The sequence below is a fragment of the Nelumbo lutea genome, chromosome 7 (genome assembly GCF_056320005.1).
Source record: "Nelumbo lutea isolate HS-2025 chromosome 7, American lotus-T2T, whole genome shotgun sequence".
NCBI classification, from domain to species: domain Eukaryota; kingdom Viridiplantae; phylum Streptophyta; class Magnoliopsida; order Proteales; family Nelumbonaceae; genus Nelumbo; species Nelumbo lutea.
Window position 1 is genome coordinate 5,934,434 of NC_142690.1, and position 27,725 is coordinate 5,962,158.

General features: G+C 40.1%; 1 protein-coding gene and 1 pseudogene across 3 annotated transcripts in view; both read left to right on the forward strand.

The window, feature by feature from the left end:
* The window catches only part of LOC148844828 (folate-sensitive fragile site protein), a 71,547-nt gene that overhangs the window by 24,799 nt on the left and 19,023 nt on the right, over positions 1–27,725 (forward strand). For all 3 annotated transcript variants that reach the window (XM_088953776.1, XM_088953777.1, XM_088953779.1), the window contains 2 exons: positions 14,658–14,697; positions 15,331–15,376. In XM_088953776.1, the coding sequence (XP_088809902.1) occupies positions 14,658–14,697; positions 15,331–15,376 (86 nt within the window). The remainder of the gene's footprint in view (positions 1–14,657; positions 14,698–15,330; positions 15,377–27,725) is intronic.
* LOC148844829 (cellulose synthase A catalytic subunit 4 [UDP-forming] pseudogene) lies at positions 10,043–12,172 on the forward strand (annotated as a pseudogene).

A 27,725-nucleotide genomic window follows, 5' to 3' on the forward strand; every position in this document is an offset into this window, starting at 1 on the left:
GAAACAAACTCTTCAAAGACTTAAAAGACAAATGACCTAATCGGTTATGCCAAAGCATAACCGAACTCACAGATTGGGAAACAAAAGACTTCTTATCCACTGACTCCTCCCGACGAGAACTCTCTCCAAGCAGATAGATCCCGTTCGTCTCACGGCCAGTCCCAATCACCTTCCTCGTCTCCAAATCCTAAAAAACACATCAATAAGGGAAAAATGTTACTGAATAGTTCATGTGTTTGGTAATACTACTAACTGAAAGCATGTTAGTATCAAGCTTAGGAACATGCAAGATAGAAGATAAAGAGATAGTATTCGATAGCTTGATGTCCCCCTTGCCCGAAATGGGAACAAGAGAGCCATCAGCAATGGATACTGTATCTCGGCCAGAGGACAAGTGATAAGAAGTGAACAAAGATGGCAAGCTAGTCATATGGTCAAATGCACCTGAATCTATTACCCAGCAGTGATCAATGTTACTTGGAGCTGAAGCATGGTAAGCTGAGGCTCGAGTACCTGAATGTGCAAATGCAGATGTGGCAGGAGCTGATGGTGACTGAGATGGCTGAGCTGAACTCCCAACTTCCTTTTCCAACTGTATGAGGGCAGCCCGAACAGCAGCTTAAGTCTCTAGGGATGTGCCTGATGAGGATGTTGAATCAGTGTTCACTGCCATATGAGCATTACCCTTCTTATTTCTTAGTTTTACTGGGACCAAGTGAGGATGTAGCTTCCAACAAGTATCTTTTGTGTGCTTGGGTTTCTTGCAGTGTTCACCTACCAGATCCCGTTTATCTTCCTTCTTCCGGTCCCTTTCTGAGTCACCCCCTGGCTTGGGTTTAATAGCTGTCAAGGCTGGGAAAGAGGGCTGAGGCTGCATCATGACTTTCCTCCTGGTCTCTTCACTATGCACTAGGGAGTATGCTTGAGAGAGGGTCACATTATCTCTTGTCAATATCTGTTGTCGCACAATGTCATATTTTGAATTCAAACCAGCCAGAAACTCAAATACCTTATTCGTCTCGACTTGCTTTCTGTGAGTCTGTGCATCTTTGGGACTCTCCCACTCAAGGGTCTCTAGATGGTCAATCTCATGCCACAAGGATTTCAAGGTAGAGAAGTAGACAGAAACTGGCTTCTCTCCTTGTTTAAGGCTGTTCACCTCACACTTCAATTCATAGGCTCTGGCAACATTAAGGGGTTGGGAATAGGTTTCTTTCACAACATCCCATATCTCTTTGGCTGTCTTTGCCCACAAATAATTTCGGCTGATATGTGGCTGCATAGAATTACACAGCCATGCCATAACCAAATAGTTCTCTTGAACCCACTTGGTGTATGTTGGGTCCTCCTTGGAAGGTTCTTTCACATCTCCCAAGAGGTAACCCATTTTTCCCCTTCCTCCAATAGCCATCATGGCTGATTGCGCCCACTTCAAATAATTTGACCCATCAAATCTCATAGTTGTAATCTGAAACCCAGTTTCAGATACACTACCATAACTGTGGTTTCCAAAACTACTTTCTCCCTGACCCTTAAACTCCATCTTTGATCAAGATTCAGTGGCTACAAACTGTTAGAGCAACTATACCAGAAAACAGAGTCAAACAAGCAAGTCTGAAATCTGATCCGAAACCAACACAAATCTGATAAGATCCGATCTGAAACCAACCAAAATCTGATCTGAAATCAATCGCCTATCACAGTATATGCAAGAAATCAACTCAAATCTGATCTGAAATCAATCGGCATGCACAATACCAGGCAGCCTATCAATCTAAGATGCTATTTTCTGAAATCACTACTGTGGGGCCCACTGCTGCAAGAGCAAAATTAGGGTTTCAACTGTAGGTCTGAAGTAAGTGCTCAGCTGCACTCTCCAAGCAGTCCGCACAAGTGGGACTTGTCGTAGGGCAATATGAAACCCTAAAAACTAATCACCTTTGAAGAGGGGGGTTCGGCCCAACAGTCAAACCCTAGAAACAAACTTAAACACAGTTCGACAAGCCAAACCCTAGAACAAACTTGAGCACAGTTCGGCCCCTCTTTCTAGATAGGTCCAACCTATATCGACTGATTGCAGTCTCTGAAACTCAGTAAAAAAACTTGCTTATGTACTTCGGTTTACTGTCTTCTAGGGTTACCTGAACCCTAACCTTCGCTGCCTCTTCCTGATTACCAACTCTCTGCAAGCCGCGGCAAGTCTTCAACTGCTGCGAACCTCTCCTGGTAATCTCCAAGATTCAGCCACCGAAAAACTTCTTCAAAGTTTCCAGCCCTAGCTAGTCCTCATGTGGTCAGCTGGACTAGACACACATGAGAAGCCCTAGATAGGCTCTGATACCAAGTAGAAGATCAAGACTGTAATCAGTCTTGAATCCTAAAAGGTTTTAGGTTTGGAAAACAGAAGAAAAAAGAGGGAGAAAGGAGAGAGAGAATAGAAGAGAAACAAGAGAACACAAGTTGTTGAAAGGAGGGACAGATTCTTACTGATCTGCTGCCGCCACTCTCTTTATATTTATAGGTTATGTATAGTACATAATGGAAAGGACACATCTGCCCTTGGTACTTACATAATAAATAAAGTAAATAAAAGCTGAAATAAATAACAACTGAATTAACAAACTGACTCAAACTGACACTACTATAACTGAAACAAATAACTACACTGCTGTCCTACGAACACAGTGGGGACCACTGCAGTGGGGCCCACATCAGTGTTCTCTACAAAATTGAGAAAGACCACCATATCCGCTCAATATTTTAAGAACTAAAATGGACATTGGAATGATGTTCCATGATTTTCTTGGCAACAAATTTGACTTTGTAGGCAGAGCTTCACTTGGTGATAAATCTGACCATCATCCATCTCCCTTCCCCAGAAACAAACTTGGCCTTTATCCATAAATCCCCTCTTGGTGATAAATCTAACCTTTACCAGGGGATTTCTTTCATATTTCTTGATGATAAGTTTAACCTTCATTAGTGGAACCCCTTATCTAGTGCTAAATTGCCAGAAGGGCCTTGTTCCTTTCATCTAGTATTGAACCTAACCTTTTTTGAAAAGGGTAAAGGTAATACAAGAGATAGGTGACAAGACATCACTTACAACACACATACAACAGAACCAAACCTCCTGCCCTCTGAATATAATAATAACACCACCTCAACGAACATAAAAGTGCCACTCCTATGACCACAACACCTGAAATACTTACCTCCCAACTAACACCAAACACCACATCCCTCATTCCCTGCCCCTTTCCACCCATACAGCCAATAGCTAACAACCCTCCCCAGTCCCTTCAAATGCAAACAACCATCTCTTATACACCTAAGTCCCAACATTGGTACTGTCCAATGCCTGCTATTAAAAAATTCCATTGGGATTAACTCTCCCTTTTTTCGAACTCCAAAAAAATACTTTTCTAGCAAAATCTTCACCACCAGGAAAAAAGGCTAAATATCTTGCCAACTGGAACTTCTCTATCAATCACCATTTCCGAATATATCTTCTTATCTACCATTCTACCATTGAGAATCCAGGATTGTCAGGTATTGGGGGAGTTATCAGGAATGAGGAAGGGAATGTTTCATCTATTTACTCAGGTCCAATTGGAGAGGGTGACTCTCTAAGGGCTGAGATTTTTGCGGCCTTGGAAGGAGTCCAAGGAGCAAGAGAGTTGAACGTTTGAAGGCTGATAGTTGAAGGTGACTCGGAGGTGGTGGTAAGATGGTTAAAGGAAGACAAGACTGCAATGTGGAATTACAGCAATGAAAGGAAAAAAATTAAATGACGGGCTAAGGATATTGAGATGAAATACAGTTGGGTGAAGAGATCTGCTAACTCATTTGCTGATGGGCTAGTAAAGAAAGGGGTGAATAAGGATTCTTTGTTTTGGGCTCATTTAAGATAGCTTACCTCCCTATGCTTGTATGTATATTTTTTTTCCTTAAATTTTAATGAAATTACATGTTATTGATAAAAAAAAAAGAAATGAAATTTTTACAGGATCACATCTTGCTTCCACCCAATGAATTGGATAACAACTCCTTTTGCTGTTAATTAAAGTACCATCAATAACCCTATGGTTCTCATCAATATGATTAGTTGCTTAGGTTGCTACCATCTCCAAGATGAAGTATATTTTCGTCATTACTGTATTTAACATGGATGCTTCAAAGATGGATAATACTTTTTGTAGTAGGAATCTGCTGAATTAAAAAATAAGAAAGTAGTTTCTTGAAGAGAGAAGGAGAAGAAGAGAAGTTTAAAAGAAAAGAAAGCAAAAATCTGGCCGCCCCCTTCACTTATTATTTATACTAAAATAATAGAATAGTACAAAGACAACTATGCCCTTATAGGGTGGCAAAACATAAAACAGCATATATAACACACAAAAACATAATAAAATTTGGACTCACATAACTACTATGGTCCCCACCTCCTATCTAACAACTAACAAAAAACATCTACTCAGAAAAACATCATAAAACTAATCAATCTTCAACACTCCCCCTCAAGTTGGGAGTAAATGTCACACATTCCCAACTTGCGTAGATCATGTTCAAGCTTGTTCTTTGCCACCCCTTTAGTGAGAACATCAGCCAGCTGCAACTCTGAAGCGACATAAGGCAAACAAACTTCTCCAGTTGTTACCCTTTCTCTTATAAAATGTCTATCAACTTCAATGTGTTTTGTCCTATCATGCTGAATTGTATTGTGGGCAATATTGTTTGCAGCCTGATTGTCACAGTATAACATCATAGGTTCCTCTGCTTTCACCCCAATCTCACTCAAAAGAGATCTAACCCAACTGAGACACCAAGAGCCATGGATTTATACTCAGCCTCTGCACTTGACCTTGCCACAACCGCTTGCTTCTTACTCTTCCAGGAGATCAAGTTTCCACCTACAAAGGTACACACTCCTAATGTAGACCTCCTGTCATCTAAGCATCCTACCCAGTCTACATCTGTATAGGATTCTAGCTTTAGATTCTCATGATTTGAGAAAAGAATACCTCTGCCAGGGTGCTTTTTCAGATATGCAAGTATTCTCTCAATGGCTTTCCAGTGCTAAACCCGAGGTGCATGCATGTACTGACTCACAACACTGACAGCATAAGAAATATTTGGTCGTGTCATACACAAATACAGTAGTCGGCCCACCATTCTTTGATATCTCCCCACATCCTTTACCAATTCACCATCTACACCATTAATTCAGTGATTTGGATCAATAGGAGTGTCTGCTGGTTTGGTCCCCAGCTTCCCAGTCTCTTGCAGTAGGTCAAGTACATACTTTCTCTGTGAAATGAAGATTCCATGCTTGGACCTTGCAACTTCAATCCCTAAGAAGTATTTGAGCTCACCAAGATCTTTGATCTCAAATTCTTGCTACAATGATTTTTTGAGATCACCAATCTCCTCCAGATCATTTTGTCACCACTATATCATCTACATACACAATCAGAATTGACACTAGAGCATCTCTCCTCTTCACAAAGAGGGTGTGATCAGATTGTGTCTGTGTGTATCCAAAACAGATGAGTGCCCCTCTGAACCTGTCAAACCAAGCCCTAGGTGACTGTTTCAGTCCATACAGAGATTTTCTGAGTTTGCACACATTTCCTTTACCAACATTTTCATAAAAGCCTGATGGAATGCCCATATATACCTCTTCTTGTAAGTCACCATTGAGGAAAACATTTTTGACATCAAGCTGAAACAAGGGCCATGAATAGGTGGCTGCTAGAGATAAAAGAATACGAACTGAACTCATCTTAGCTAATGGTGCAAAGGTTTCCAGATAATCAACACCATAGGTCTGAGTATACCTTTTTGCTACCAACCTTGCCTTGTACCTCTCTATCTTTCCATCAGCCTTATACTTCACTGCGAATACCCATCGACATCCGACTGCCTCCTTGTCTGGGGGGAGATCAACTATTTCCCAAGTTTGGTTTTTGACCAAAGCATCCATCTCATCTTGCATGGTTGTTTTCCACTCAGGTTTGGAGAGAGCCTCAATAACATTCCTGGGTATAGACACAGAATCTAGGGAAGAAAGAAAAGCACGGTAGGAGGGTGACAAGGCACTGTAGGAAGGATGGTGTGAAATACAGTGGGTTGTACACTTTCTCTTCCCCTTATGAAGTGTAATGGGAAGATCAAGGTCAGTGGGATCAGCTACAACAATGGTGTTAGGGGCAGAAACATTATCATCAGAAAACATAACAGGCTCAGGCTCAGGCTCAAGAGGAATACCTGGAACTGTATTTGCCGAATCTGGAGTTTCAGAAGGACTGACAAAGAGTGGTGTGGGTTGAGGATGTGTGGAGTCAACCATCATCTGTCGGCGTTGATATTGCTGTGAGGCTGCTCGTAGTGGCTCAGGTAATGAAACTGGAGGTGCAGGTGCTGGCTGAACTGATGATGCAGGTGATGGCTGAACTGATGTAGATGCTGACTGAACTGATGGAGGCACCACAGAAACAAGAAGATGAACAGATTGTGAGTTCTCCCCAAAACTCTCCCCCTGAGGAGAACCACTCGAGAAGAAGAATGTGAATTCAAAAAAGGTACCATCCATAGTGACAAATCTGCTCCTCGACACTGGGTCATAACAGCAATACCCCTTTTGGTTCTGAGCATATCCAAGAAAAACACATTTCTTGGCCTTATGATCCAATTTCTTGCGATGAGGGCCAAGAATGTGAACAAAAGAAACACAACCAAAAACCCTCAAAGGTATATGAAATATCTCTTCATCTGGAAAAGAAGGCTAAATGGCACCTTAAACCCCAAAGTCCGTGAAGGAACATGGTTAATCAAATGCACAGCTGTAAGAACTACATCTCCCCAGAACTACACAGGAACTAAAGCACACACCATAAGACTCCTTGCCACCTCCACAATGTGTGTTTTTCCTCTCAACAACTCTATTCTGTTGCGGTGTATATGCACAACTTCTATGATGAATTACACCATGTTCTAAGAGATACGTGGTCAGGTCCTTTTCAAAGTACTCTCTGGCATTATCTGATCTAAAAGCCTTAGTTCTCGCTTCAAATTGTGTGAGAACCATCTGGTGGAATTATCGTACTAAGTTAGGAATTTCATCACGTGATTTCATCAAATATATCCAAGAATATCGTGTATAATCATCCACAAACAAGAGAAAGTAACGGAATCCTCTCATGGAAGGGATTTGATATGACCCCCATACATCAGTGTGAACAATAATAAAAGCAGAAGTACTTCTTTTATTACTTGGTTTAAAAGACTGTCTACCATGCTTTTCTAACTGACAACTCTCACACTCCAAAGTAGATAATTGAACAGACTCAAACAACTTTGGGAAAAGACATTTCAAGAACTAAAAGAAAGATGTCCCAAGCACTTGTGCCAAAGCATAATCTGGTTCACTGACTTTGACCCTCTACTACTGCTGCTGCTAACATGATGGCCCTGATGTCTCAGAATCTCATCCAAAAGGTAGACTCCATTCACCTCACGACCACTCCCAATCATCTTCTTTGACTCAAGATCCTGTAAAACACAATTACCAGGAAGAAAGGTCACAGAACAATTCAAATTTTTTGTCAAAGAACTAATAGGCAGTAGGTTGATATGAAGTCTAGGGATATGTAAAACAGAAGATATAGTTCTATCATTGGTCACTCTAACTGTCCTCTTCCCAGCAATGGGCATATGTGAACCATCTGCTGTAGAGACTCTGTCTCTACTAGAGCACAACCGATAGGAACTGAAAAAGGTAGGGGCATTAGTCATATGCTTAGATGCTCTTGAGTCTATAATCCAGGGAGGTCCCTCCTTACCTGAAGTGGATGCAAGATTTGCAGTTGCATATGAACTACCTGTATGTGCAAAGGAAATGGTGTAGTTGGTTCCTGCATTCTGCTGTCCATTTGGAAGGCTAGAGCTGGGTGAATCTTTCTTACTCATAAGCTGTCCAAACCTCTCCAATTCTGTTCTCACTGCTGCTATTGCAATGGATTCCCAATCAGTTTGGGAGATAGGGGCTGAAGAGTCTCCTGTAGTGGCTACATTTGCATTTCCCTTCTTGTTTCTTATCCGAGCAGGCGTAAGATTTGGATGAAGCTTCCAACAAGTGTCCTTGGTATGCTTAGGCTTCTTGCAATAATTACACACCAAGTCCTTCTTATCTTCCCTTCTAGTCTCACTACTCCCCTTGTCTCCGTTCGACTTAGGTTTTGTTGTACCAACCATAGCCGATTGGTCAACCTGGCTGTCTTAGCATTACATTCCTCCTACTCTCCTCTCCAGAGACAATAGCATAGGCCTGAGAGAGTGTCACACCCTCCCTAGAAAGAATATGCTGCCTAGCAATGTCAAATTCAGGGTTCAGCCCTGCCAAGAACTCAAAAACCCTATTCCTCTCTACTAGTCTGTGATAAGTTGTTGCATCATTTACACTTTCCCATACCACAGTTTCTAAGTGATCTATTTCCTGCCATAGGGTTTTCAGCATAGAGAAATACACAACAAGAGGTTTTTCTCCCCGTTTCATACTTGTCACTTGATTTCTTAACTGATAGGCTCTGGCTTCATTTTGCTTCTGAGAGTAGGTTTCGGTCTCTCCATCCCAAATCTCCTTAGCAGTATTAGCCTATAGGAATTTTTTTGCAATGTGAGGTAACATAGAATTACACAGGCAGGACATTACCATGTAATTCCCTTGCACCTGTCGGGAAGAGTCTGTATCAGGTTTCTTCTCCTCCCCAGTGAGATATCCTAATTTTCCACGGGCACCAATAGCCATCTTAGCTGATTGTGCTCACTCCAAATAATTTGTACCATCAAGTTTTACCATAGTAATGATCCCAAACCCAAAAATATCACTACTACCTCCAATACCCAGTCCCACAATATCGGTAGATTTCGTCTCGGTATTCCAACTCTCCATTTTACTTCAAATAGTTCAACAATAAGAAAAAAATAGATTGGAGACCTTCAAAAATAATTTAATATCACACATAGAAACTGTTATGGACGCCTTCCTCAGGAAGATGTACCATCGCCACCGGCAGCAACAGGCCCCGGGCCCACCGCTAGCAGCAGCAAGGATTCAGTGATGCTCATCCTACCCAGTTCGGCAACAGCAGCCTTATCTAGATTAGATTAGCTCATTTTGCTTGTTCTTATCTTATTCTATTGTTCTTATCTTATCTTGTTAGTAAGTTATCAGATTGGATTAGTTTATCTTGTTATAGGATTAGTTTATCTTATTATCAGATTAGGATTAGCTTATCTTATCCTTAGCAAGATAGAATTGGAAGTCTCCCTATTCAGCAAGGAGACTCCCTAAGATTAGGACTCTTGTAATCTCCTATTTAAGGAGTTGCTATCAGTCAATAAAGATATTGAATATTCAGTTAAAGAAGCGAGTTAGGAGAGTTGGTGATCTCTCGAACAAATCACCAAAGGCACCAAGATAGGTTCATCAAGAAGGGACAAGGGAAAACAGGAGGTTTTCCCCGTGGACCGACCCGTGACGAGATCCTATTTCCGGGCCCATAACAACTTGGTATCAGAGCCTACCGTCATGGGAGATCTGGAGCAGCTATCATCCAAGGTCCACGAACTGGAGCATAGGCTCGTGGAAACCCGCGTGGAGGTTCATGAGGTCAAAGACGATGTCCGGGAGCTGGGATGCTTGCTGGAATCGTATTTCTCTAACAAGGAGAGGGATCCAGAAGGGGCTGTAACCACAAACAACCGCCGACCAGACTTGACGGAGTCGTCCGACGAACAGCAGGTCGTCGCCCCGGTAGCCGCACTCATCCCCAAGTACAGTAGGCTGGAATTCCCATTGTACAACAGCAACGGAGACCCCTTAGGCTGGCTGTATCGCTGCGAGCAGTTTTTTTGGAATCAACGGACAGATGACCGGGATAAGGTAAATCGTTCTATATTGCTAGAAGAGGATCGTGTTAAAGCAGAAACAGAACGTGCTAAGGCACCAGTAGATTTCACTGCATTGTAGCTTCACAATTTGATGTATGAGAAAATTCATTTTGGGAAAGCCATAAAGGTGCGCAAAGATTTCAAGTCAAAGTATCCGGATATTGAACTTGTGCCTGAGGAAGAGTTTTTCAGTTCAGCCTCTCAAGATATTAAGGGATCTGTACTATCAAAAGACAGTGCACATGACCTGATGCTAAGGCGGCTTAATTTTGAGCTTTTCTGGCAAAAAGAACTCTGCAAACTTCATGAGAAACTGGAGCAACACAAGAAAAGCCTTATGGAGACCATTGCACACCGAAAGAAGTTCCTTTCAAGTCTCTCGAAATCTCTGAAGAAAGCATCCTTGCTTGTCCAACACCAACTAGGGGTTCTGCATACAAAGAAATTAAGGCAGCATAACTTAGCAGAATTACTGCCACCTCCACTCTATGTGATTTACAGCAAGGCTGTAAGGGAAGCCATGTGCTTTCTGATGGATCCTCAGCTCGGAAAGAAGCTAAGTTATGTCCAGTTTCCACAGAGGTTCGATAGTATTGATCGCCACGATAGATACGCTAATTGCAATATAGTGTTCCTTGATATCAACAAGAAAGGCTTGGATGGGATCCAAGGACCAATCTACGTTGGAACTGGTTGTGTCTTGAACAGGCAAGCATTGTATGGCTATGACCCACCAGTGTCTGAAAAGAGACCAAAGATGACTTGTGATTGCTGGCCTTCTTGGTGTTGCTGTTGTTATGGTGGATCAAGGAAAAAGTTGAAATCAAAGAAGGGAGAAAGAAGTTTGTTTGGAGGGTTTGACAGCAAGAAGACGAAAGTGATGGCAAAGGACTATTCCAAGAAAGGCTCTGCCCCTATCCTTGATCTTGAAGAGATTGAAGAAGGGCTTGAAGGATACGATGAGCTAGAGAAATCATCTCTCGTGTCTCAGAAAAACTTTGAGAAGAGGTTTGGACAGTCACCTGTCTTCATTGCGTCAACACTTATGGAAGAAGGTGGTCTTCCTGAGGGTACCAACAACAACCCTCATTAAGGAGGCTATTCATGTTATTAGCTGTGGCTATGAAGAGAAAACTGAATGAGGAAAAGAGCTTGGATGGATTTATGGCTTAGTCACAGAAGACATATTGACAGGGTTCAAGATGCACTGCAGAGGATGGAGGTCAGTGTATTGTGTTCCTAAACTAGCTGCATTTAAAGGTTCAGCTCCTATAAATCTTTCAGATCGTCTGCACCAAGTTTTCAGGTGGGCTCTTGGATCAGTTGAGATATTCCTTAGTCGGCATTGCCCTCTATGGTATGGCTATGGAGGAAAACTAAAATGGTTAGAGAGGTTGGCCTATACTAACACCATTGTTTACCCTTTAACTTCCATTCCTTTGCTTGCCTACTGCATCAATCCTGCTGTATGTCTTCTCACTGGAAAGTTCATCATTCCCACTCTGAATAATCTTGCTAGCATATGGTTCATTGCCCTCTTCCTGTCCATCATAGCCACTGGTGTGCTTGAGCTCCGATGGAGCGGTGTTAGCATTCAGGATTGGTGGTGCAATAAACAATTCTGGGTGATAGGAGGTGTCTCAGCTCATCTTTTTGTCGTCTTCCAAGGCCTTCTTAAAGTTCTTGCAGGAGTTGACACCAAATTCACTGTAACTTCAAAGGCTGCAGATGATACAGAGTTTGGGGAACTGTACCTCTTCAAATGGACTACACTTCTCATTCCTCCTACGACACTGATTATCTTATGGTTGGAGTTGTTGCTGGAATATCGGATGCCATTAACAATGGTTATGGCTCATGGGGCCCCCTATTTGGGATTGATGGCTCTCAAGAAGGACCTCAGAACAACATCTTATGCAACTTGTTTCTTGATGATACTGGTACTGAGCTTCCCCATCAGTCAGCTAAGCTCTTTGTTGGTGCTGCTGTTAAAGTCTTGGTAGAATGGTGTAATTTACTATCGGCCGAAGCTACATGGCTCCCATTGACAGAGTTCCCAGGCCACATATCCAGCTTTCGAGCTTGAGGACAAGCTCGTAGTCTAGGAGGGGAGTAATGTTATGGACGCCTTCCTCGGGAAGACGTACCATCGCCGCCGGCAGCAACAGGCCCCGGGCCCACCGCCAGCAGTAGCAAGGATTCAGTGATGCTCATCCTACCCAGTTCGGCAACAACAGCCTTATCTAGATTAGATTAGCTCATTTTGCTTGTTCTTATCTTATTCTATTGTTCTTATCTTATCTTGTTAGTTAGTCATTAGATTGGATTAGTTTATCATGTTATCAGATTAGGATTAGTTTATCTTATTATCAGATTAGGATTAGCTTATCTTATCCTTAGCAAGATAGAATTGGAAGTCTCCCTATTCAGCAAGGAGACTCCCTAAGACCAGGACTCTTGTAATCTCCTATTTAAGGAGCTGCTATCAGTCAATAAAGATATCGAATATTCAGTTAAAGAAGTGAGTTAGGAGAGTTGGTGATCTCTTGAACAAATCACCAAAGGCACCAAGATAGGTTCATCAAGAAGGGACAAGGGAAAACAGGAGGTTTTCCCCGTGGACCGACCCGTGACGAGATCCTATTTCCGGGCCGATAACAGAAACCAACCCTTTTGGAAGAATAAAACCCTAGTTGGAGGGAAATCTCTCTCCTCCCCACGCCTTCCAACAGAGAGAAAAGTGAATCGATCACTCTGGGAAGCCTAGAAAATTCCAAAAACCAAACCGCCCTCTTCAGAAAATTAAAAGAGAACTAACAATACCTGGGCGCCCAAGATTAGATAAAAAACAAAGAGTCCAACTTTTCTGGGACTCTTCTCTGTACTCCAGTTCTTCTTGATTTTGATGCCGAACAGTAGATCACCTTCCTGATGTCTAGATCCCACCAAAAACTCCAAGAACTGGGCAATCTATAGCAGATCGATCAGCCCTTTACTACTTCATGCAGTCAGCTGATCTAGGGCTGCAGGAGAATGCTTCAAGAAACCCTAGCCGATGTTCTGATACCAAGTAGGAATCTGCTGAATTAAAAAATATGAAAGAAAGTAGTTTCTTGAAGAGAGAAGGAAGAGAGAAGGAGAAGATGAGAAGTTTGAAAGAAAAGAGAGCAAAAATCTGGCCGCCCCCCCTTCACTTATTATTTATACTAAAATAATAGAACAGTACAAAGACAACTATGCCCTTATAGGGCGGCAAAACGTAAAACAGCATATATAACACACAAAAACATAATAAAATTTGGACTCACATAACTACTGTGGTCCCTACCTCCTATCTAACAACTAACATAAAACATCTACTCAGAAAAACATCATAAAACTAATTAATCTTCAACAGTGTAGATATGCAATTTGGAGAAAATTTTGTGCTCTTAGATGTTGTGGATTTGAGTGTGTATAAATTGATTTAGACGATTACAAAATGATATGCAAAACCCATTAAGTGCCTTCAAAATTATGTGAGTTGTATTTGCATCAATGTCTTCAAAATATGAGGTTAAATTTCTTGAAATTATACTTTAATGCTAGAGCTGAATGCTATGTTCATCACCGTAGATTGAAAAAGCTATTTGGAAGCCTGGCAGAGCTAATCCTAGGATTCATTGAACAGCCTTCTAATCTATCGTATACTTTTTGAAATGCGGTCAATCACATGATGAATATAATGCTACCACCTAAAAGATAACATGCAAGCCTTAAATGTGCATATACATGGGCGTGCACTTCTAATAGGGATCAAATTGGATTATGTCTAGGAAAAAAAATCATCACATTTCTTGCTGGAGTCAGTAAATGTTTTGTCACTTTGTTTTGTTTTACTTGCAGAAAGAGTGTAATCCTTTTAATTTTAACTATCTATAGAAATGGAAATAAATGGCATTGTTCTAGGATATATCATGTTTTAGTCAAGGTTCAAAATATCGATACAACCGATATGCATGAACTTGTGTGTCAGGTGTTTCATTGGCTTATAACTTTTTTTTTTTTTAGTTTCTTTTGGTCAGGGGGGTGGGGGTGGGGGTTGGTCTTAGACCTGTCTACCCCCTGAAAAGACCAAAAATCCAAAAGCCCTTCATTTCCTGTATTGGCAAGCTCCCATATGATATGCCCGATACAGTGCTTGTTGTATCGAAATTCTGAATCTTGGTTTTAGTCTAAATTTATGTCTGATGTTTTGGGAATTTGGAATTGGAGAATTAAAATATACTTCCATTAAAGAAAACCACCTCCTTGTGCTGCAAACTTTTAGAACCAATATGACTCTATCTATCAGCTCTGCATTTTTGTTTGAATAGCTTTTCATTTGCTTCATTTTGGAGTTGTTTGGAATTACTTTATTCTATTTTTTGGCTTCAAGTATAACTTTGCTTGCACTAGTGGTCAGCTTATATTGTTGGCTCTCATACATTTTAGAGTTACCTGATGCAGTTTGGATTTCTTCTATTTCCCGTCATATCCTAGAGCTATTGCAATCTATTTTGTAGATATGATGGTCATTTGTTTTATGCATGGTGTATTTATATCTTCTTTTAAGTTTGTCACATCATCCAACTGCAATTGTTTCAATCTGAGGCAGTTTTGTTCCTAACCAAATTTCAAATAGAAACCAGTGAAAATTCCTTGTGTTGGCCTTAAACCTGTTGAAGATATTGTTTAGCTGACATGTCACAATACAAGACTGGCAAGGTATGAGCAGTTAATAACTTAGTCATCTAGGGTATTTCGGATAAAACTTTAAAGACTCGTCAAGGTGGAGCATTTGATATGTTCTTAGCAATGGTGTCCTTTTGTCCCTATTTTGCTATTAATTCTTCTAGGGTAATACTTTTTATAACTTTAATCACATTTTTTCTTGGAACACATTACACAGAGAAACCAGACATCCATTACACGCCCAAGCTTTTGCTATGAGCAAAGAAGCACTGGCATTGATTTTAGAGCCAGTGTCAAGGACTGTTCTCTTCCTCCATGACCCTGCTACTCCCTAACATGAAGAGGTTGGGGGATGCAGAAGTGGAGATGAGTTGTTAGAGTTCCTTATCTCCTTCCTTCTTGCACTTCAAATGTGCTGCATTTATTTGGTTAAGAATCCCCCACCCCTTCAGAAAAAAAAAATTTCCATTGAGATTGTTAAGTTCGTTTGCAGAGAACAATAGGGGTTAGTCACTTAATTTCTTAACATAACAAATTTCTTCTGAATTTGATGGTTGTGTCAACACTATGACCATGAAATGCAGAACGGTACAGAATTGACATTGTTAGATTTTACATTGTATTGCTGTTTAAGTGAACTTTTTATTGCTTGCAAGTTTTTCACAGATTGGACTAAGATGGAGAACAGAAAAAGAAGTCGTATCTGGGAAAGGTAACTTGGATTCTCTAAATTCACCTTCCTGTGTTATTTGTGCTTTACTATTTTTGCTTTCTGGGTGGTCACCTAGATTTACATAATTACTACCAGTTCTAGCCCTGTATTGCTGTTTATTTTATGATTTTGTTAGTTCTTCAGAAAACACTTTAGAACTTCTACTAATGAATGTCATTTTCTGTGAAATATGAGGATAGTATTGGAATTTGGTAGTTTTTCACTGGTTTGGCTAGTATTATGTTACTGCTGACTTATAATATTGATATTCTTTTCCTTCATCAGTTATTTACTTGTTATATGCTTTTGTCTTTGTCATATTATGAGGTGGGTAGAGTGTTGGCCCTTTACTCAGGCCCAATAGGGTGGGAGACTCCTTAAGGGAGAAGCTTTTGCTTTACTGCAAGGTCTCAGACTGGCAAAGCAATGGGGAATGCAACAGTTAGAAGTGGAGGGAGATTCCAAACTGGTAATAGGCTGGATGCAAGCAAGAAACTTGGGCACGTGGCTTTTCAGACAGCAGCTAAGAGAAAGCTTGAGCTTAGCAAGGGAGATTGGGGTGCAGTTTAAATGGGCAAGAAGATCAGCAAATGGAATGGCTGATGCTCTACCTAAATCAAGGAGTCAATAGGCAGGAGGTGTTTTGGGCTTGTTTGTAAGACTGAATTTATCAAAGGGTTCTCCATCCGACCTTTGGATGGTGGAAGTTGTAACAGTTAACTATTATTCAAAAGATTTGGGTGTTGAGTATTGACCACCTATAAAAAAAAAAGACTATTTGTTTTCCTGTTTTATTTTGTTATTTTCTGAAGTGCATTTGACATCTTTTTTACTTGTAATATTAGATGCTCGATTAGATCTGCTTGCACTGACATACCATTTGGTGATATGACTATTCTTAAAATTCATGACACATGAATAGACTGACATTTATTACCAGGATGAATATTAATTGTATCTTCATTGAGCTAAATTTTCTTGGTATATATTATGGCTTTTAATTTTAAATACCTTTGTCCTTAATAAGAATCCTAATATGCCATTCGTATTTATTTTTCCTATTGAAAATAAATATATTATGAATTCAATGACCAACAAATAAAATAATTGTAGTTAAGAAATAGACTATGACTTTTTTAGCAGTATACTTAACAGCATTGGTATCATATTATGTTGACATAGAGCCTAGGTTTACAAAAGACTTGTTAACTTGAGGCCATATTCAGAGGCCTGACTTTTTTTTTTCTTCCCTTTTTTAAGAAACATGTCTGTTTTGTTCATTAAACATCTTGGATCCATATTCAAGATTAGTAAGTAGTTCCTTCTAGGACATTGATTTACCCTTGAGGCCAGGCTGCCATATTAGCTCACTCTGACCCACTTCTCTCTGTCTCTCATCATCTTGTCAACTTGGGATGAAGATAAATTGATAATGGCTTCAAGGGGTGTGGTGGTTAAAGATGTTGGAAAACTATCAGAAAGGCTGGAGTTTTTACATAGAGGTTTAAATGGGAAAAGGAGGCCTTTTCTTGTTTAGTTTTAAGAAAAGAGCAGACATAGATAGGGTTTTGGAGATGTGAAAAGGGGGTCTGCAAAGTTTCCAGAGTTGAGACTTGACAGACAGGTACTGGAGATCAGACAAATGAATGTTACAGAGGAGGTATCTTGCATATGGATCAACACCTTTGGAATTCTTCTACATGCATGGAGTACCCAGACATTTTAAATCTCTTGTTGGGTTGGTGTATTGGTGTATACCTCTTTCTGTTTAATTAATAAATTACTTTCCAATTATCAAAAAAAAAATTGAAATCGACTGCGGAACAAGGTACAGTATGCAAGAATTCTGATTGAAACACAAGGCGTTAAATCAATTCTTGTGTGTTAAATCAATTCTTGTGTGTATGGATCTCTTCTTTGCAGGAGAGCAATTCAACCTTAGGATTATCATTGGTAAATGGTCAAGGATGTCTCTGGCGGTGAGGTGATGACAAATTGGAGGGAGGTAGCTGTTTCTGCCCCTTTTATGGAGGTTGTCAGGCCTGTTTGGTCCCCACCCCCTAGAGGTTTTATTAAGCTCAACTTTGACGGTAGTAGTGAAGGCAATCCAGGCCTGTCTGGCATAAGAGGAGTGTTTAGGAATGAAGAGGGAAATGCCATTGCATTCTACTTAGACCTAATTGGAATTGGGGAGTCCTTAAGGGATGAAATTATGGCTGTTATTGGAAAGGATTCAAAAGGCTAAGGAGCTGAATGTAAGGAAAATCGTTAATTGAAGGTGATTTGAAGCTTGTAATAAGTTGGCTCCGAAAAGAAGGGAAGGCCGGATGGTGGTGCTTTATATATGAGAAGTGGAAAGCCATTAAACTGCTACAAGGGATAGAGGTGAATTGCAATTGGGTCAGAAGAGATGCAAATGCCTTTGCTGATACACTTGCTAAACAAGGGGTGGGAAGGAATAGTTTATTTTGGGCTGTGTAGTAACTATATTTTCTGTTGGGGAGGGCTAAAAAGTGTTTACCCCTTCCCCTTTTTTCCTCTTTCATTGTGCTAAACTTTCTTCTTATCAGTGTTTTAAAAGCACAAGGCGCAAAAAAAAGCGTAAGGGCCAATTTGCGCTTGAGGCGCAAGGCACAAGGCGAGGCGCACGCCTTTTTAAGAAAGGCGCAAAATTACAAAAAAAAATGCAAAAAATTCAAATATATTAAACATAATGTTAATAAAAAAATATAAACTTAAATTTTAAAATAAATGATTTAAAAAACATATTATCTAAAATTAAAATACATAAACATAACATGTAAAGTGTATTCAAATAAAAATTAAAAAATAAAAGCAAACATATAAAGCATCTTCAAGCATGTAAAACCCACAATCTCTTTTTTCCCTTAATTGCATTGCTTCAAGTAGTTAATGTGATGTAAAACATATTGCATTCTTGATTCTATGAGTCGCCTGTGTACCACGCCCCTCGAGGCAAGCCCGACCAAGTCTATGTTAGGGTTTGAAATTCTTATATCTCACATAAAAATAATGATTTTATAACTTATATTGCCTTTTAAGAAGATATTTTATTGCCAAGAATGAATGAACAACATTAGCAAATAGGGGGTTCTTGGAGCTCAGGCGCACGCCTGGGCTGAGGCGCAAGGCACATCAAGCGCACGCCTAGGCGCACACCACGCCTTTTGAAAGGGGTGCGCCTAAGACCTGGGTGAGGCACATACCCCGAAATGTGCCTAGGCGCGCCTTTTAAATCATTGCTTCTTATTTAATGAAATTGATTCTGTTATTGAGAAAAAATGGTCAAGGAAAGATTAGTGGAGGGTTGGAATCTACGAGCGATGATTGATTTGAAGGGAGACATATGGGAACAAGGAAGATGAACAAGTGGAGATGATGAATTATAGGTGTGAGGTTATGGGAAAATATGAAGGGTCAGGGAAGTTTAGAGGTAAGTACTCAATGCGAGAATACTTTGAAAGGCTCTGAACATGAAATTACAGGTTCCTTGGGGGCTGAAGAAGTGGAGAAGGGGAGGGAGGATTGGAGGAGGAAGATGTGAAGTCGGTAGAATGGATGGTGAAAGAGAAGGCAGTGAGGGAGGATGAGGATTTAGAAGAGGGGAAGGGTAATTATAGGCAAGTCAATGTGGATGAACAAATATTAGGCAGTGGAGATGGCCCGAGTCAAGTGTCTTCTCACTCAGATCCTTCTATGCTGGCTTATTGGGTGAACAAGACAGGTCATTTCCTTACAAAGCAATTTGGGGAAATGCAGCACCCTCAAAAGTTAAATTTTTTTCATGGGTAGTGGCTTGGGAAAAGTGCTTAAGGATTTTCTGGTCAGGAAAGGAGCTAATCTAACAAACGTGGAGTGCACTTTCTGTAATGACCATATGGAATCTGTGAATCATCTGTTCCTTTTCTAGAAGTTCTCTTATAAAGTCTGGAATCACTTCAGAAAATCTGTTCCAGCTTTTGGGTGCTTCCCCAGATTCTGTGAAGGCTTTGCTAGCCAGATGGAGGGTCCAAGGAATGTCAAAGAAAGGAAGAGCTTACTGGGATGTGGTACCTCTAGCAGTTTTGTGGGCAATCTGGTCTGAAAGGAATAGTAGAATTTTTTAGCAGAAACCGAATCCGGAGGAGGTGGTTATCAATTCTGCAGTCAATATGTTGAGAGCTTGGCTTTCTACTCTTACATGTTTCAGTCCTGATGATCTTTCTTCCTCTTTTGTGAATGTAAGTATTTTTGGGGGTCCTTAAAGGTTGTTCTTGTACAGAATCTCCTTGTATAGAGGACCATATTTGTATATTTTCTTTTCTGTTAATACAATTTATACTTTTCTCAAAAAAAAAAAAGGGGGTTCAGAAGAAGAAAGTGTATGGGAAAGGCTTAGTGGTGAAGGGTATTAGACAAAGAAGGTGAGGGAAGGGGTAGAAATTAAGGTTCAAAGTATAGGAAACACAATGTGTATCAGAGAGGCAATTTTAAGAGACGTATTGAGATGCACTTTGGATATGCATGGATATAGAAGAAAAATTAAGATACACATGGATACACCGAAAAACTCATATAAATCCTAAAAGTTAAGTATGAATTTTATATGATTATTGTTGAAACTGAAGAGAGGAGAGGAGACTTGTGTGTTTCGGCAATGAGGGTTCTGAGAAGAGTTTTCGAACAGTCTCTATCTCAGCCCTCTAACACTGTTTTATTAGATATTTTGAGTAATTACAAGGAGGCCCTTAGTTGGGCAGAATTTACAAAGAACTTAAAAAAAAAACTTAACATTGACAGGATGGACCCAAAATAACAAGAATAATAAAACAACCTATGGGCCATTCGGCCCATCTTCTCTACACTCCCCCTCAAGCTGAGCATAGATGTCAATCATGCCAAGCTTGCTGGTATCATGCTAAAATTTTGCCTTGGGAATGCCTTTGGTAAGAAAATCTGCCAACTGTCCTTCAGATGTGATGAAAGGAAGACACACTTCACCCGAAGAGACCCTTTCCCTAATGAAGTGTCGATCAACTTCAATATGCTTGGTTCTATCATGTTGCACTGGGTTGTGAGCAATGTTGATGGCAGCCTGATTATCACAGTATAACATCATTGGCTTGTCATATTCAACTCCAAATTCTTCCATCAAAGATTTTAGCCATAATAATTCAGAAACCCCATGTGCCATGGCCCTGTATTCTGCTTCAGCAGAAGACCGAGCAACAACAGATTGTTTCTTGCTTCTCCAAGAAACAACATTACCAGCTACCAAGCTGCAATACCCAGATGTAGATCTTCTGTCATCAATGTTACCGGCCCAGTCAGCATCGGTGTAAGCTTCAAGTTTCATATGACCATGCTTGGAAAACAGAATACCCTTTCTTGGGGAGCCCTTCAAATAACTTAGGATTCTCTCTGCAGCTGCCAAATGAGTGTCTCGAGGAGCATGCATGAATTGGCTAATGCAACTGACTGCATATGCAATATCTGGTCGAGTCATGCATAGATACAAAAGAAGTCTCTGAAAGATTCCTTTGTCTTCTAACAATGCCCCTTCTGAGACTGAGAGTTTATGACTCATATCAATAGGAGTAGCAGCTAGTTTAGCACCCATCTTTCTAGTTTCAGAGAGCAAGTCAAGAACATACTTTCTTTGGGAGATAAGGATCCCATCCTTGGATCGAGCCACTTCTATGCCAAGAAAGTATCTCAATTCCCCCAAATCTTTAATCTCAAACTCTGTATGGAGAAAAGATTTTAGATCTTGAATTCCTGAGGCATCATTACCCGTCACTACAATATCATCTACATACACAATGAGGTATACTGCCAGAGGTCCACTCCTCTTCACAAAAAGAGTATGATCGGACTGTGTCTGCACATAACCAAAGTTAACAAGTGCTGTTCTAAATCTCTCAAACCATGCTCTAGGGGACTGTTTTAGTCCATAAAGAGATTTCTTCAGTCTGCATACCTTCCCTTTTATATCAGTTCCATACATCCCTGGAGGAAGAGACATGTAAACCTCCTCATGTAATTCACCATTCAGAAATGCATTCTTCACATCCAATTGATAAAGGGGCCAGTCAAAGTGTGCAGCTAAAGATAGAAGAACCCTCACAGATGTCATCTTGGCAACAGGTGCAAAAGTCTCTAAATAATCAATCCCATATGTCTGTTTATAGCCTTTTGCAACCAGCCTGGCCTTGTACCTTTCAATGGTACCATCAACTCTGTATTTGATAGTAAAGACCCACTTGCAACCAACAGGATCCTTCCCTTCAGGCAAATCCATCACTTTCCATGTGTCATTCTTGTGTAGGGCATCGATTTCAGATTTCATAGCATCCCTCCATTCTGGAATCTTAAGAGCTTCTGACACAGACCTGGGAATAGGATGAGAAGCAACAGAAGAGAGATAGGCAAAGTATGAAGGTGAAAGCAAACTGTAAGAAAGGTGCTTGGAAATGCAGTGTGCAGTGCACTTCCATTTTCCTTTTCTAACAACAATGGGAATATCAAGGTCAGGGAAGGATGAATCCAAAGGTGCTGAACCAGTACCTGTTGTCTCTTCTGTGACTGGAAGTGTATGAGGCTCATGTGTTGTAGGAGAAACAACCTGCACATTTCTGGATCTTTACCTTTGATACACCTTGGGATTGAGAATAGGACGAGGAGGTAGAGTACTGGGACAAGGAGAATGGAACGACCGATCCACCCTTGATTCATTTGAAGGAGAGGCAGACACATCAAGGGACTCAACAGGGACAGGAAGAGGAAGAGCAAACACCTGTGTCAAATCCTCCCCCTGTGGACAATGTCCTTCTGGAGAGGAACCATAAAAAGGGGAAAACTCATCAAAGGTGACATCCATTGAGACATACCGATTGCCAGACTTTGGATCAAAACAGCAATAACCCTTCTGTTTGGGGGAATAACCAAGGAAGATACACTTTTGGGCTTTGGGTTCAAATTTATGCCTTTGGACACTTGGAACATGTACATAACAGGTGCAACCAAAGACACGAATAGGAATAGGAAAAAGATCTTTGTACGGATGAAGAAAGAGTGAAGGGAGACTTAAAACCCAAAACCCTGGATGACATGCGGTTTATGAGATAGGTAGCATGTGAGGCAAATAAGATACTTCTTGCAACCTCAACAATATGCCTGTTTTTCCTCTCAGCAACCCCATTCTGTTCTGGGGTCCTAGCACATGAGCTTTGATGAATAACCCCCATGTCAGAAAGATAGCAGGATAGGTTTTTCTTAAAGTATTCTTTTGCATTGTCTGATCTGAAGATTTTAATCCTGGTATCAAATTGGGTTAGAACAAATTCATGGAATTGTTTTACAAGTCTCGGGACTTCATCACGGGATTTCATCAGGAATATCCAAGTGAATCGTGAAAAATCATCAATAAACAGGATAAAATATTTGTAGCCACCCATGGAGGATAAGTGGTAAGGCCCCCACACATCAGAATGCACAATATTAAAAGGAATAGAAGATCTTTTATTTCTCAAAGGATACTTGCTTCTACAATGCTTTGACAATTCACAAGACTCACAATGAAGACTGGACAGACTAATTCCCTTAAACAGTTCAGGGAATAGATGATTCAAAGCCAAAAAAGACAGATGACCAAAACGACAATGACACAACATAATCTGACTAACAGACTCTGAAGAGACAGATCCAAGAGCAACATTCCCAAGATGATCTGTGCATTGTCCCGGAGTATCAAGCATGTATATTCCGTTCGCCTCATGGCCACTCCCAATCACCTTCTGAGACTCCAGATCCTGAAAAACACAGTAGGAAGGAAAAAAGGTTACACAACAGTTTAGTGACTTGGTTAAACTGCTCACAGACAACAAATTTGTATTTAGTTTAGGTACATGAAGGGCAGAAGGGAGGTAAAAGGAATCTGTAGCCTTGATGGTTCCCTTACCAGAGATAGGGGCAAGTGAACCATCAGCTAAAGTGATTTTATCATGTGCAGGAAGTAAGTCATATGAAACAAATAAGGTAGACAGATTGGTCATATGATCAGAAGCACCTGAGTCAATAATCCAAGGTATCTTGAGATTACCTGAAGAAGTAGCATGATTAGCAGTAGCCCTTATACCTGAATGAGCAAATGCTGAAGTAGTAGATTTTCCTGAAGGGTCGGTAGTAGAGGTCACATCACTCAGCTAACTGATCATCTTCCCAAACTTTTCATATTCTGCTCTCATGGCTGCCAACTGTGCAGAAGCAGACATCTCTTCACTATCTGGCTCGGCAGCTACATTTGCACTTCCTGATATTTTACTATCATATTTTTTTCTGAAACCTGATGGGAACAAGGTTAGGATGTAACTTCCAGCACTTGTCTTTGTTGTGCTTCGGCCTCTTGCAGTACTCACATTCAACTTCTTTCTTTCCTGTGCCACTAGAAGTTCCAACATTCCCTTTAGGTTTAATCCCCATATTGGCGAAGTGATCATTAATATCAGCCCCTTGAACCTGTACAACCCTTCTGCTCTCTTCACTACTCACCAATGCATAAGCTTGTGACAAAGATACACACTCCTTGGAAAGAATATTCTGTTTTGTGATATCATATTCCGGGTTAAGTTCGGTTAAGAACTCAAAAACCCTATTTCTTTCAACCAGTTTCCTGTAGGTCTCTGCATCATTGGTGGTGTCCCAGGTTACAGCTTCTATCAAGTCTATTTCTTGCCACAAAGACTTCAAAGTTGAGAAGTATACAGATAATGGTTTCTCCCCCTGTCTCAGATTCTTCACATCACTTCTCAACTTATAGGCTCTAGCCACATTTAGTTTTTGGGAATAGGTTTCAGCAACACTATCCCATATTTCCTTTGCTGAATTCATCCATAGATAGTGTTGGCTGATCTGTGGTTGCATTGAGTTCACAAGCCACCCAATGACAGTGTAATTTTCTTGCATCCACTTCTCGTAGGATGGATCATCTTCTGGGGGAGCCTTCTTACTCCCGGAAATGAACCCCCACTTTCCTCAACTACAAACATGAATCTTTACTGATTGTGACCATGCCAGATAATTAGTTCCATCTAGCTTAACTGTGGTCAAAGTCAATAAGGAATCACTTGGAGTCCCCTGACCCAATCCATATTCAGCACCACTTTTGTTTTCAAACTCTGAGGAGTACATCATGTAAACACTCCAAATATGATTTCAGATGACTTCTACAAGTATGCTGGATAAGAGCAAGCAATAACTGAGTTCAGCCGACCACAAGGAGACAACACACTGAGTTCAGCCGACCACAAGGAGACAACACACTGAGTTCAGCCGACCACAAGGAGACAACACACTGAGTTCAGCCGACCACAAGGAGGCAACACACTGAGTTTAGGCTTCAAGAAGAAATCAGAAACTCTTAGGCACTGTGCACTTAGCCGAAGTACCTTTTCAAGGTTGTACACAGCCAAGAAGAGTAAGTACCAATCGGTATTGCTGAATAGGCCTTTTCACAAACACAGTGTGGGCAATAGAGACAACCCCACTGTCAAAGAAGAGAAAAGACCCCAAAACCTGTTCGTACAGCCCTCTAAAAACAGCCGAACAAGAGTAACAATACACAGCCTTGTTACAAGGATGTTTCGGCAGATTTTAACAGTCCAAGAAGAAGAGAAAAACAGCCCAGAATTTTCTGGGTTAAACCGGAGTTGAAGGTAGTACAGAACAGCTAGGATTTTTGAACACTTCAACAGTCCAAACACAGTCGAAGGTAATGTAAAACAGAACCAGAAAACTGAGCACAACTTACAGTTCGAGCTTCAGCAGTCCAAACACAGTCGAGCTTCAAAAAACAGAATTGAGTTGTTCCCCTTCCCTTTTTTTTCTTCTTCTCTGATTCTTCCTGGTCACCGAACCCCTTCTCCAAGAGATTCTAGTCTTGGGCTTGTTCAATGACCTCCAAGAATCAGGCAGTATGTGACTAAGCCTCCAGCCCTAGGACGTTCAAGTTCAGATATGCTCTGATACCATGTTGAAACTGAAGAGAGGAGAGGAGACTTGTGTGTTTCGGCAATGAGGGTTCTGAGAAGAGTTTTCGAACAGTCTCTATCTCAGCCCTCTAACACTGTTTTATTAGATATTTTGAGTAATTACAAGGAGGCCCTTAGTTGGGCAGAATTTACAAAGAACTTAAAAAAAAAACTTAACATTGACAGGATGGACCCAAAATAACAAGAAGAATAAAACAGCCTATGGGCCATTCGTCCCATCTTCTTTACAATTATAAATAAGTTATTTAAACATAAAAAGCCATATTTCATTGATTATACAAAGTGTGAAATATTAGGACATGATTGGAAACCATTGAAAACTAATGGAAGAATTAAAATGTGTGTATATACACACATGTAGTTTTTAAAGAATCAATATAATTTGTGTTAACATTTATTATTGTTTAGAAAACAGGACCAAACTAGACGGTTGGGCCGGTTGAACTGTGACTCGGGCCCTTGATTAGTTCAGTTATACCCCCAAAACTGGATTGGGTAAAAAACTAATCAAAACTAATGATTTGGCTAGTCAAATTGGAAAACCGGTGAACCAATCCTGGATTTAGAAAACCGACTGGTTTTTTGATAAATTCTTTAGCACATAAATGCAAACTTTTAAAGGCCATGGCTTTTTGCTCGGATGTCCGGTTGGGGTGTTCTGTTTTTTTTTTTGGGTAACTTTTTGAGATAGGTGCCTTATAAAAAATTGAAATCAAGATAAAAAATATATGTTATAGAAATGTTATAGAAGATTATAATTATATATTTTGAATATATTATAATCTAATATATAATTTATAATAATATTTATATACGTCATCACATTTTGACCCTAGTTGAACCTCTAACCCATGAACCTCTCCTTTTCCCAGGTCGGTGTCCGGTCCGAATCTCTGAACATTAATATTTATTAGTGTATATATATATATATATATTAACTTTTATTGACAGCCATCCACTAAAAGGAGAGTTTAATTAAGAATTAAAATACATATTAATATGCCAAACACTTGGGGTATGGCATAGTGGTGAATAGTCATTACAAGATGATGACTAGGATTCAAATCCCTTTGTCCCCCATTTGTGATATTTAATAGGCAAAGTTAGTGCCATGTCAAATTCAAATTCGAATTTGAACATTGCCTTAAATGTAATATATAAATTTTCTTGAATGGCATGTCATTAAATGTGATAATTAATTAAGAGCCATATAAATTAAATTTGAATTTGAAAAGTTACTAAAATTGAGGGAGGAAGAGGGAAATTAAATTTGATATTTTAAACTTGCCAAAATTAAATAAGAGAGAGAGAAGAATATTAAATTCAAACTGTATTGGCCGATACATATAGCGTATTGGACTGTACCGGACTTGTATCGGCTGATACAGATCTGAAACGGGCCCACATTGGACTTGTAATAACAAAAATAAACGAAACATACAGATTCTGTATGTTCTATGTATCAGAACCTCAACAAAAAGCAACGTATCGGCAAATACAGACCGATATGTTGTGAAATTTCAAACCTTGGTAGAAACGTTCTTGTTGACTGAGAGTAAATCTGAACAGGGACAGGGAGTCTCGAGAGAGGCTGAAGAAGGGGAGGCTGAAAGGTTTAAGGGTATTGATACTAACAGTGTTGAAATAGGAAGGAAGGTTTATTGCAGGAAAAAAAAAAGAAATTTAGAACAAAACTGCTGAACAATGATGCTGAGAATGAAGTTGGATTAGTAGGGGAAGAAGATCAGGATGATGATGCGGTTCTAGATGACACGCTTAGTTGGGAAGCCCATTTATGTGGAGATAGTGGTAAACAAAGAGGTGGAAGTAAGTAAAAAATTAGGATTATTCTTTCTGGGAGGAGAAGACTTTGCAAAAAAAAAGTGTTCAAGAAGATAGAGGAAAAGAATGAAGGCTAAATAATAAAAAATAACAAAAAAGGAAAAAAGAAAAAATATTAAAACAATAAAAATGATTTTTTTTTTTTTTTTTTTGGAATGTGAGGGCTTTGAAGGATCCAAGAAGAAAGTAGGTAGTAAGAAACGCTGTAAGAAGACACAAAATTGAGCTGTTGTTGTTACAAGAAACTAAGCTAGAAGAAAGAGGGCTTCTTTAAAGGGCAGTTGAGGCTGAGGGGATAGCTGGAGGTTTGTTAGTGATCTGGGTGGGATGCATCAATTTTGAAGAATGAGGGCTTCTTTAAAGGGCATTTTTCATTATCTGTTATTCTTGAGAAAATGGTGTTGGCAGAGAAGATATTGGTCTCAAATGTGTATGGTCCATATGGGGATGAGAGTAGG